At 38.0% G+C, this 12,656-nt stretch overlaps 1 protein-coding gene across 1 annotated transcript in view; it reads left to right on the top strand.

The window, feature by feature from the left end:
- HECW1 (HECT, C2 and WW domain containing E3 ubiquitin protein ligase 1) overlaps nt 1–12,656 on the top strand; it is a 583,340-nt gene that overhangs the window by 484,727 nt on the left and 85,957 nt on the right. The window contains 1 exon segment of the mRNA XM_028525426.2: nt 548–700. Coding sequence (XP_028381227.1) covers nt 548–700 — 153 coding nt within the window.

Consider the following 12,656-nt stretch of genomic DNA (forward strand, 5'->3'; position numbering starts at 1 on the left):
CCATTCTCAAAAATAATAACTTTATATAGGTCAGTGTAAAAAGATAAAGTACACATATACAACAACCTACCAAATATTTTACATAATTTCAGTGATTTTATGGAAAATAATCTCAACCACCGAGGACAAACTCATCTAAGATGGCATGTAAATATGAAGTTGGAATCTTTTCAATTTAGACATATGCATGTGTGTATATACAAATTGTCTCAGGAATTCTCTTGTGCCTTTCCCAAGAAAGCCCTTGTTTTTAATGGGTGAGCTATGTGTTTTATCCAATAAGTGACCAAAAAGAAAAAAAAATGGCTAAAGGACATTGCCATAAGAGTTCATTCATGAACATCTAAGTAAGAACTTCCCCAAACCAATGACTAAACCTCATTTTCCATAGCAAATTAATACTTCCATTGAGATCCATTCTAAAGAGCCAAGGCTTCTCTTGACACTCCCTAGTACTGACTCTGAAAGAGCACACTAGTACCCAGATAGAGATAAGTCCCCTACATTCTGGTCATAATAGTTTCCTGGGCTTCTGCTTTCTTTGCAGCTTGGATTACAGTGGTCCTTCGAGAGAGTTCTTCTTTCTTTTGTCTCAGGAGCTCTTCAACCCTTACTATGGACTCTTTGAGTATTCTGCAAATGATACTTATACAGTACAGATCAGCCCTATGTCCGCATTTGTGGAAAATCATCTAGAATGGTAAGATCTAGCATTTTTGCTTTCTTATGTTTGCTTTCTTATGTTTGCTTTCTTATGTTTCTAGCTTTGCTTAGTTAGAAGGCAAAAGCATTTCTCGGGGGCCACTGTGTTTAGAGTAGTGGGCCAGACACTATTAGAGGTAATGAGAGTGAACAACAAAGCACTCGAAGGAAAACTACCTGTTAGTCTTCACCCAGAATACAAAATAAATTACTAAAGACACTGCAAAAGTATTGTCTACATCAAATTGATCTAGTAATTGCATTCTGAAGAGACACTGAAGTAAATAGAAATAGGTCCTGAATGCTGATAATTCTACTAAAATTATGAGTCCCCAGTAAATATTCCTTGCAGGTATATATAGGTTTAAAATTCTTTGATACTTATACATTTGTGGATCAATGGCTTTAGCATTGTGGACATCAGCTTCTGAATCTGATTGTAAAATACAGTTGTTGGATCACATCTCTAAGTATCCTTTTGACTCAAAAATCTTTATCTCTTTGCTTTTCTCCTATTGAGGCATCTATTAGTACTTACTGATATGTATAAGAAGATAAGTATTAGTCAATTCTGTGCAGTCCTGTAGGTGAGATACTTCAGATATTAGAAACCTTCAGAAATTTGCATGAGGGAAAGGTTTTCAGGAGCAACTATAAAGGACACATGAATAAAACTGGAGGGGGGGGGGGTGGAATCAGGGTGGGAGATGGGGATGGCTTGGGGTGGGGTGGAGTAGTAGGGGAATGGAGATAACTGTACTTGAACAACAATAAAAACTGCAAAGGAAAGAAAAGAAATTTGCATGGAGAATGTAGAATGCTTACACTTTCTTGCTGTGTCACCATACCTGATTTGAAAACTACCCCACTCTCACTGTGGAGTTCCTGTCATCAAAAAGGAAATGAGTCTTGTAGATTGCTAATGTGGTTGTTGTGACACTATTTATGATGTCTTGCAATGGCTGCTGATGAAGGAAGCTTCTGAGGTGATACCTGTGCCTGCTAGGCCTATAGTCCAAATCTCTGTATTTTGGTTTTATAATATCAAATAACCCAGCTAGAAGATAAGACTTCTAGCTGTTGTGATGCCAGCTCTCTCCAATAGTCTCAGCTCTATAGTTATGTAGCTGAGGCAAGAATAAGTTTACATCAACATTGACATAAGTCACAAAATTTGTCTTTTTCCTGTCATTTCTTTCCTGTCACTACCAATAAAGTATGAATACGCCTGTGAGACAGAAACATGGACACAGACAAGCAGAGCAAACAAGATATTGCCAAGGGGCTGTATGACCCTAAGGATTGAATGTAAGCTTTAACTTAGGTCACATTTTGACAGTATTAGAGATTGCTATAACCCATGATACAAGACTTAACATGTACAGAAATTATACTTAATATAATCCTTCAATTCTCTTAGTTTGTAAGCATGAAATTTAAGATAGCATCTTAGAGACCATGAATTGGAATCTGCTACAAATAAAGAAATATTTTCATCAAATCTCATACCATATAGGAATATGATGGATTTAGGGATACCTTTAATAATTTAATGATTATAAATTAAACACGCACTATATGCTGGGAAGTTACAAAGATGAAGTGAGTAAGATGTCTTCCTTGAAGGTGATGTAGTAGGAAGAACACATAAGTGAACCAACTATTGTAATACAAAATTGTAAGTGCTGCATTATACATACATACCTATGTATGTACAATTCTTCATATATGCACACACACCAAAGATGCACATAGAAAAACAATGGATCTTATGAAAAGAAGGGATGATTGTATCAGGTCTTAAGGAACAGTTATATAGAAGGGAAGAAAAGATATGTCACAGAGTCAAAATTGGAAGTAATAATTAAAAGACATGAGAGGGAATGGAGCCTTCAGCAAGTGATATAGCTAGATTACATCAGAGAATACCTTTTGAGTTTGTAATAGAAAGTAAGGCTAGAATTACAACAGTGGTTATGTGGGTCCTAGTTCCTGGTTGAAGTTGTGAGTCCTAAGGGTTTGTTTATCAACTAGTTCCCTTATGACTTTATTAAGTGAAATAAGACTAAGCTACATTTTGAATTTGTGATTTGTCTTTCATTCAAGGTGTTTTGTAATAAAGATTCATCTGATCAAAAAAAGAGAAATTGAGGCTAGATATAAAAGAGAGAAGCAGGTGGTCATATCTTTCACATCCTTTATGAATCATACTATAATTGGAGCTGTGTTTTTAAAAATTGTCATATTGTGAAGAGAAAATTAAGGAGGTAGGGATGGAAAGAGCCAAACTAGTTCTGAAGCTGCTGATAAGTCAGAGAGAGAAATAGTCAAAACTAAGACAGAGACAGTGTCCCAGAAATGAATGGACATCATAGAGGGAGAAGAGATGATTGAATATTAAGAGGGGAAGAGATATGCAGAATAAGTGCAAGGTTTCTGGTAACACAGCTGGGTCAATTGACGCTATTAACTGTGACTGGAGTTAGGTTGAGTAGACAACATCGAGAGGAAAAATGAGGAATTCACTCTTTGACAGGTAGAACTTGCAGTTTCTGTTATTAATGCAGCTTATTGTAGCGATATATAAATGGAGCTAAGACCCTAATTTGAAGATGAGCAGCTGTACTAGATATTGACATTTGAGAGACACCAACACAAAGTGGCTTGGCTGTAGGAAGTTATGCATGTCCTCAAAGCTTGTGAAGACAGCAAGCAGAGCTGAAGCCCATATGAAAGTGGTGTGTACACAATATTGATGTGTAAGGGATGGACAGAGGTAAAGGTCCTCAAAGGAGGCTAAGGAGTGGCCAGAGAGCTCATACCCTGGGAGGAGTCTGATTAAAGAAATACAGGGCCTGAAGAGAGTTAGAGGTACTCAGAAGAACTGCTTTGGAAGGAGAGAAGGCAATCTGAAAAGGCAGAGGCTGGAGGAGGTGTCTAGGCAACAGAATGGGGACTCACAGTGTTCATAGCACATGATTGGGAGAACAGATGTTAGGACATCAAGGGAGAAAAAGCATTGAGATGGCCAATGGAGCTGTGTTTGAATGGTGGCAGAGGAAAGCAGGGCTAAGTGCTGTGACGACATGAAAGGGAACCAATGTTCTGAAGAAATCCTGGGAGTCAATAATGTTTCAGTGCAAACACAGAATAAGGCAACAGGCAAATGCCTAATAGTACAGAACACTTGGTGGGCTTGTAACCTGATCATTTACTAATGAAGTGTGGCCTCAGTCACTTTCTACTGAGGAAGGCACATCACCAGCTACCTAGCCCCTGCTTTCACCCTGGTTTTTTTGCTTCTGCTTATCTCTGGCATTAGAGAGTGAAGAGGCTCTGTTGATGTGTCAGGTATACTTTATTGCATTGAAGAGGTAAATTGTGTGATAGATGTAAGAATTAGCAATGTTCTTGGACCAATCCTTTTTTTTTTTTTTAAAGGTTTTATTTATTTATTTTTAGAGAGGGAAGGGAGGGGGAGAGAGAGAGAGAGAGAGAGATCAATGTGCGGTTGCTGGGGGTTCTGGCCTGCAACCCAGGAATGTACCCTGGCTGGGAATCGAACCTGGGACACTTTGGTTCCCAGCCCGCGCTCAATCCACTGAGCTATGCCAGCCAGGGACCAATCCTTTATAAAGGGCAAAGACCCAGTGTGCCTGCCCTGGAGGTGCTAGTTAACCTTTGTTTTTTCCAAAGGAAAGAACATGAGGACTTTTATCCACTAGTTTTCCCACTTGTTTGAATATATCTGCTGTGTAATCCAAAAACAAAAATGTGTGTAGCTTTCTTCCAACTAGCAGTCTAAGCAGAGCTTATGCAATAATAATGTTCTTTTAGTGCTATACATTGGATGGCAAATTGTTATGGAGTGAGCAGTGACCTCCCCTCTGTTCCCAGGCTCCAACTCTGACCCTTTAGTTCCTTGAGCCCTGGTCTGGCAAGAAAGGTGGGATGTGGAAACAGCACAAGCACAAGACTATATCATGAATAGCAAATTGAGTTGAACTCTACTCTCATCAGTGCCTCAGAGGTCTTCGGAGAGGGGTAGGATTTTCTTTGCACAGTAACAGCCAGGGTTGAGTGAGCTTGAAACACCTTCTTTAGCTTTGAACAGGAAGCCCCCTTGGAATGTGTGTCTCAACCAGATGGTAATGCTATAGTTGTTCCTTCTAGGTATTTTTCTACTAAAGAAACTTATACCTCGTGGCAAGTGGATTTACAAAGAAAACTGAGCACCCAAGTGGTCAACTCTTTGGCACTTTAATGGAGGGTGCTAGGAAGGCTAATTCCTGATTTAAGTCACTCTGGTCCTTGCACAATGTGTGTTCAGCAACTGTGGGTTATGTTCCAGACTGAGGTCTTGTCAATGTTGCTCATGCAGTGTTTATGACACTGAGGAAACCCAAAGCCTGAGTTCTCAAATATAATTGCCTTACCAGATGCAACTCACCTACCAACAAGGATGGGAAGTCTGTGATCTCAGATCTAGGTATGTGACCCTCCTTCCTTCCTCAGTTCCTGGGACCCTCTATCTTTTGATCCACAGAGCCTGTGAAGACAATTACACTTACTATAACTAACACATCAATCATTAAAAAGAGAGACAAAAAGATTACATGACTCATAATGGTCACAGTCTTGATTTTGTAAAGCTGGAAATTATCCCTGGCTCAGAACAGCCTGGAGCTGGGGTCCTTCAGGGAAAAGGAATGACTCTGATGCCTGCTCTCCCCTCATTCACCAGAACAGGGCCACAGGAAAAAAATAAGCTTTTTATTATCTGGGAAGCTCTTTACCTGCTCTTGATTCTAAATACTAACCTTGCTGTGTAAAATAATGGATAGCACATTTAAAATACCCATTGCTACATCTGCAGAGTCTTGAATTCATAGATAAAACCACATTATAAAAATATTCCATTAGATGTTTCTGGCCCTTCAACCCCTGAGTGTTCTTGCTAACATAGAGTTCAGTGTGTAGTTTTTGAGTCAAAGATCAGATAAGATCTCCCACCAAAAGCCAGTCTAACAGCAGTCCTTGTGTATTTTCTACACAGATACAAGAGATTTACTGGTCTCATCTCCTGGTGAATAAGAGTTGTCTTTTTAGCACTGCCCGAGGGAAGCTGTGGGGAATAAATTAGTTGAACAGTCACCATACAATATGCATGACAGGTTGTGACTATGTTCATTCTGCCTATTTCTTTTTTCTTCTTTTGTTAAATTAATTTTTATTGTTCAAGATGAGTTGTCTCATTTTCCCCCCACCACTGCACACCACACCAGCCATCCCCACCCCACACTCTCCATCCTGTCCTCCTTTGGTGTTGTCCATGTACCTTTTTACATATTCCTGAAAATCCCTCCCCCCTTCTCCCCACTTTATCCCCACCTACCAGCCCTCTGGTTACTGTCAGTTTGTTCTCAATTTCACTGTCTCTGGTTATATTTTCCTTGCTTCTTTGTTTTGATGATTAGGTTCCACTTATAGGTGAGATCATATGGTATTTGTCTTTCACCTCCTGGCTTACTTAGCATATGCTCTCCAGATCCATCCATGCTGTCAAAAAGCATAGGAGCTCCTTTCTTTCTGCTGCATAATATACCATTGTGTAAAAGTACCATAGTTTTTTGGTGCATTAATTTACTGATGGGCACCTAGGTTGCTTCCAGCACTTGGCTATTGTAAATTGTGCTGCTACGAACATTGGGGGCATAGGTTCTTTTGAATTGGTGTTGCAGGATTCTTAGGATACAATCTTGGCAGTGGAATTGCCAGGTGAAAAGGCAGTTCCATTTTTAGTTTTTTGAGGAAATTCCATACTGCTTTCCACAGTGGCTGCACCAGTCTGCATTTCCACCAACAGTGCACTAAGGTTCCATTTTCTCCACAACATCACCATCACTTATTCTTTGTTTACTTGTTTATGATAGCTATTCTGACAGGTGTGAAGTGGTATCTCATTGTGGCTTTAATTTGCATCCCTCTGATGGCTAGTGATGCTGAGCATCTTTTCATATGCCTCTGGGACTTTTCTATGTCTTCCTTGGAGAAGTGTCTGTTCAGGTCCTTTGCCCATTTGTTAATTGGGTTGTTTGTTTTCCTGGAGTGGAGTCATGTGAGTTCTTTATATATTTTGGAGATCAAACACTTGTCTGAGGTATCATTGGCAAATATGTTTTCCCATATGGTTGGTTTTCTCTTCATTTTAATGCTGTTTTCTTCAGCTGTGCAGAAACATTTTATTTTGACGAGGTCTCATTTGTTTATTCTTTCCTTTATGTCCCTTGCCCTAGGGGACATATTGGTGAAAATATTACTGCATGGAATATCTGAGATTTTCATGCCTATGTTCTCCTCTAGGACTTGTATTTTTTCATGATATATATTTAAGTCTTTTATCCATTGTGAATCAATTTTTGTGTATGGTGTGAGTTGGTGATGGAGTTTCATTTTTTTTTTTTTTGCATGTAGCTGTCTAGATCTCCCAACACCACTTGTTGAAGAGGCTAATTTTATGCCTTTTTATGCTTCTGCCTCCTTTGTCAAATATTAACTGACCATGAAGACATGGGTTTATTTCTGGGCTCTCTCTTCTGTTTCATTTGTCTATGCATCTGTTCTTATGCCAGTACCAGGCTGTTTTGATTACAGTGGTCTTGTAATACAGTTTGATATTAGGCATTGTGATGCCTCCTACTTTGTTCTTCTTTCTCAAAATTTCTGCACTTATATGGGGTCATTTATGGCTCCATATAAATTTTAGAAATATTTGTTCTATATTCATGAAATATGTCATTGATACTTTATAAGGATTGTGTTGAATCTCTGCATTGCTTTGGATAGTATGGATATTTTGATTATATTAATTCTTCCATTCAATGAACAGTGTACATGCTTCCATTTCTTTGAGTCTTCCTTAATTTCTTTCTTCAGTGTTGTGTAGTTTTCTAAGTATAGGTCTTTTACCTCCTTGCTAAGGTTTATGCCTAGGTACTTTTGTTCTATTTGCTATACCAAATGGAATTTTTTTCTTGTTTTCTGTTTCTGATATTTCATTATTGGTGTTCAAAAATGCCTTTGATTTCTAAATATTGACTTTTTTCCCCAGTATTTTGCCAAATTCATTTATTAGGTCCAGTAGTTTTTTGGCTGAGTCTATAGGATTTTCTATGTAAATTATCATGTCATCTGCAAACAGTGACAGTTTTGCTTCCTCATTTCCAATATGGATGCATTTTATTTCTTTTACTTGTCTAATTGCTGTGGCTAGGACTTTCAATCCTAGGTTGAATAGAAGTGTTGAAGGAAAGTGGACATCCTTTTCTTGTTCCTTATATTACTGGGAAAGCTTTTAGTTTTTGCCCATTGAGTTTGATGTGGACTTTAGGTCTCCTGTATATGGTCTTTATTATGTTGAGGGATGCTTCCTCTATTCCACTTTGCTGAGTGTTTGCATCATAAATTGGTGCTGTACCTTAACAAATGCTTTCTCCACATGTATTGATATGATTGTGATTTTAGTCCTTCCTTTTGTTTATGTGATATATTACATGTATTGATTTGCAAATATTGTACCACTCTTGCATCCCAGAGATGAATCCCAATTGATCATGGTGTATGATCATTGGAATGTATTACTGGGTGTAGTTTGCCAATGTTCTGTAGAAGATTTTCATGTCTGTGTTCATCAGTGATATTGGCCTGTAGTTTTCTTTCTTTGTTGTGTCTTTATCTGATTTTCAGATTAGTATGATGCTGGCCTCATAAAAAGGGTTTGGTAGTCTTCTATCTTCATGGATTTTTTGGAATAGTCTGTGAAGGTTACAGGTTAGCTCTTCCTTAAATGTTTTTAAACTTCTTTTGTGAAACTGTTTGATCCAGGGCTTTTAAGTGCTGGGAATTTTTTGATTACTGCTTCAATTTCATCAGCTATCATTGGTCTGTTTAGGCTTTCTGCTTCTTCATTTAACTTTGGAAGATGATATATTTCTAGCATTTGTTCACTTCACCTAGGTGTTCAAATTTTTTGGCATATAGTTCTTCATAGTAATTTCTTATAATCCTTTGTATTTCTGTGGTATCAGTTGTAATCTCTCCTCATTTCTAATTGTGTTTATTTGGGTCCTCTCCCTTTTTTTCTTGATGAGTGTGCTTAAAGGTTTGTTGATTTTGTTTACCTTTTCAAGGAACCAGCTCCTGGATTTCTTGATCCTTGGAATTGTTCTTCTAGTCTCTGTATCATTTAATTCTGCTCTAGTCTTGGTTATTGCCTTGTTCCAATTGTCTGGGTTGTCTTTGTTGTTGTTCCTACAGTTCTTGTAGATATAGGGTTAGGTAGTTTCTTTTTTAGGTAGGCCTGTATCTCTATGAAGTACCCTCTCAGGACTGCCTCTGCTATATCCCATAAGTTTTGGATTGGTGTGAGTTCTTTTTCATTTCTTTCCAGAAACATTTTGATTTCTTCCTTAATCTCTTTCTTGACCCATTCATTGTTTAATAGCATGCTATTCAATCTCCATGAATTTGAGGTTTTTTGAGTTTTTTTCTTTGACACTGATTTCTAATTTCAGTCCTTTGTGGTCAGAGAAAAATGCATGATCTGATTTCAATTTTCTTGAATTTGTTGAGGATTGCCTTGTGACCTATGATGTGGTCTATCTTTGAAAATGTTCCATGTGCATTTGAAAAGAATATGTATTTTGCTTCTTTGGGATCACAGGTTCTCTCTCTCTCTCTCTCTCTCTCTCTCTCTCTCTCTCTCTCTCTCTCTATATATATATATATATATATATATATATATATCACTTAAGTACATTTGATCTAGGACATTGTTCAATGCTTGTTGATATTTTGTTTGGAAGATCTATCCATTTTTTGGCAGTGAGGTGTTGAAATCCCCTACTAGAATTGTGTTGCTGTCAATATGTTTCTTGAAGTCTTCCAAGATTTTCTTTATTTATTTGGGTGTTCCTATGTTGTGTGCATATATGTTTAAAATTTTTATGTCTTCTTGATGGATTCTTCCTTTGAGAATTATGAAGTATCCATCTGGATCTCTTTTATGGCCCATTTTTGAAGTGTATTTTGTCTAATATGAGTATTGCTACTCAGACTTTTTGTTTCCTGTCCATTTGCTTGGAATATTTTTTCCAACCCTTTATTTTCAGTATGTGTAGGTCTTTTGTTGTGAGGTAGGTCTATTGTAGGCAGCATATGTGTGGGTCATGCTCTCTTCTCAATTCAGCTACTTTATTTCTTTTTATTGGATCATGTAATCCATTAACAATTAAGGTTATTAATGATAGATATTTATTCATTTTCCCCACATGTACCTGTGTTCCTCTCTTTCCCTCTCATTTCCTTCCTCTTCTTATTGTAGTCCCTTTAGCATATCTTGTAGTGTGGTTTGGTAGAGTTGTACTCTTTCAGTATTCTTTTGTCTGGAAAAATCCTTAGTTCTCCTACCATTTTAATTGAGAGGTTTGCCAAACAGAGTAGTCTTGGTTGCAGGTTTCTTTTTCATTACTTGGAATATTCTTGCCATTCTCTCCTGGACTGGAGTGTTTCTGTTGAGAAATCAGCTGCTAGGCTTATATGAGCCCCTTTGTATGTTACTGCTTATTTCTGCCTTGCTGCTTTTAAGATTCTCTCTTTGTCTTTAAAACTTTGGATTTTAATTATAGTATGTCTTGGAGTGGGCCTTATTGAGTTCCTCTTGATTGGGACTCACTGTGACTCCTGCACTTTTGGGATTTTCTCCCTCTCCACATTTGGAAAGTTTTCTGTCATTTTTTTCAAACAGGGTTTCTGTCCCTTGTTCTTGCTCTTCTCCTTTGGTTATTCCTATGATTCAAATGCTGTTGTGTTTTATGTTATCTTGCAGTTCTCTGAAGCTATCTTCATACTTTTTGAGTTTTTTTCACACAGCTGCTATACCTGGGTGTTTCTTTCCACCTTGTCTTCCAGCTCACTAAATCCATGTTCTGCTTCATCCAACCTGCTTGGAATTTCTTATAGTGTGTGTGTGTGTGTTTTTTTTATTTCAGAAATTGTATTTTTCAGTTATTCTCTGTTTCTGTTTATAGTTTCTATTTTCTTTTTCATACTGTTTTAGTTATCACTCAATTTCTTGTAGTTGTCTGTGAGTCCTTGGGCATCATTTTAAGCATTATTTTGGATTCTATATCTGATATTTTGCTTACCTCCATTTCATTTAGCTCTTTTAGTGGGGAGTCTTCTATTCCTTTTCATTGCAGGTTCTTTTTTTGTCTCCCCAGTTTAGGTGACTCCTTTTGTTTCTTTCTGTGCTTCCTGATGTTCTACTTTGCTAGTTATCTTTGTAGGGTGAACTTCTATGCTAGGAGTTCTACAGGATTCAGTGGTGTGGTCCCTTGATCCCCTTGTCTGGATGTTCTAGAGTCACACTTTCTTTTGTTTGTGTGGCCTCTCTTGTTGCACTTGTGTTTTTACCTGTTGGTAGTTCCTTTGTTGTTGAGTTCTGTCTTCCAGTAGGTATATTGGTGTTGCACTTGTGTTTTTACCTGTTGGTGGTTCCTTTGTTGTTGAGTTCTGTCTTCCAGTAAGTATATTGGTGTTCACACTCTTGTGTGTTATCAGTGGCAGAGGGAAGGCAAAATGGATTAAGACAGCAAGAGCATATTCAATTGGATTTAAAGTACCAACATGTATATAAGACACAGGAGGTCCTTTGGATAAGTATAGCATTAACTGTGACATTTCACCCCACTAGGCACTTTTTATAATAAATAAAAAAGAGATAAGACTCTGGTTAGAGGGTGAAAGGATTGTGCGCTGAATCCCAAAAACAGAGCACTTGTGGGAGGTCAGATGATGAGATATAGTGAGAGTAAAGAATAGAAAGTAGGCATTGTGTGTAAGAGAATAGAGTTGAACACAAGAGTAAGAAAACTCCAGAAGATAGTGAAATGGGCTTAAGATCAGGGATGGTGCTTTGTAGTATTTACAAGTATATGGAACAACATTGTTTACAATAATACTGAAACAACAATAATATGACAAGAAATATATGATCTGAGTAACAATAATAGGAAGTATACTACCATGAGTAGTGTTATATTGGAACACAAGTGAAGTGACTGAAGGAGTAAATACAGTATTAAAATACAGTATGAAAAGGAGAATAAGGAAAATCAGTCAAACAATGCAATTAAACAGAGAAATAAAATGAAGAACACTGAATAGAAAGAAGATAAATTAAAAATACTAATAAAATAAAGGAAGAGAAATAATAATAATACAAATAAACAATAACATGCAGAGTATCTAGAATAGCAAAGTGAAATTTGCCTCAGTTTCTCTGTTATTGTGGTTATCCTTGTGCTCCTTCTCTGGATCTGTCTCTGGACCTTTCACAGTTCCAGGTCTTATTGTCTCACTGGGGGTGTGGAGGAAGGCTTCTGCTGACTTTAAACCTACCAAACCAGTTCTGCTGATCTTCCTAGATGCTGCAAGCTGAGGGCCTTTGGAATTTATTTTCTCCCTTCTTATTGTTTTGTGTTGATGGGGACTAGGTTTGGGCTACAATATTCACAGTTTCCCAACCTCTAGCCTAGGTCCTCCATGTGCTGCCGGACCCCCACTGTCCATCTGTGCTAGGCCGGTGACTTTAATCCACTAGTTGTGCTATCCATGAAGTACACTAATTAGGTACACACACCTTCTCCCTCTTTGCTGTCCTAGGTCCTAGGCATCCTCAAAGTCTCTTCAGGGTAGTTCAGCTCTCCCACTCAGTTAAGTCTTTTTGGGGACTTATAACTCACTGAGCACTGGTGGCCACCTCTGAATGGTCTGTGCAGGGCTCCTCTTCCTTCCTCTTTATCAGCCAGCTGTGCCATGGTAAGAGGTGGCCACAGTATCAGTGAGGGGTGGTGGCAGTGAGAGCCAACCACTGCATGAGAATTTCTTCAACA

The sequence above is a fragment of the Phyllostomus discolor genome, chromosome 10, assembly GCF_004126475.2.
Source record: "Phyllostomus discolor isolate MPI-MPIP mPhyDis1 chromosome 10, mPhyDis1.pri.v3, whole genome shotgun sequence".
Classification (NCBI taxonomy): domain Eukaryota; kingdom Metazoa; phylum Chordata; class Mammalia; order Chiroptera; family Phyllostomidae; genus Phyllostomus; species Phyllostomus discolor.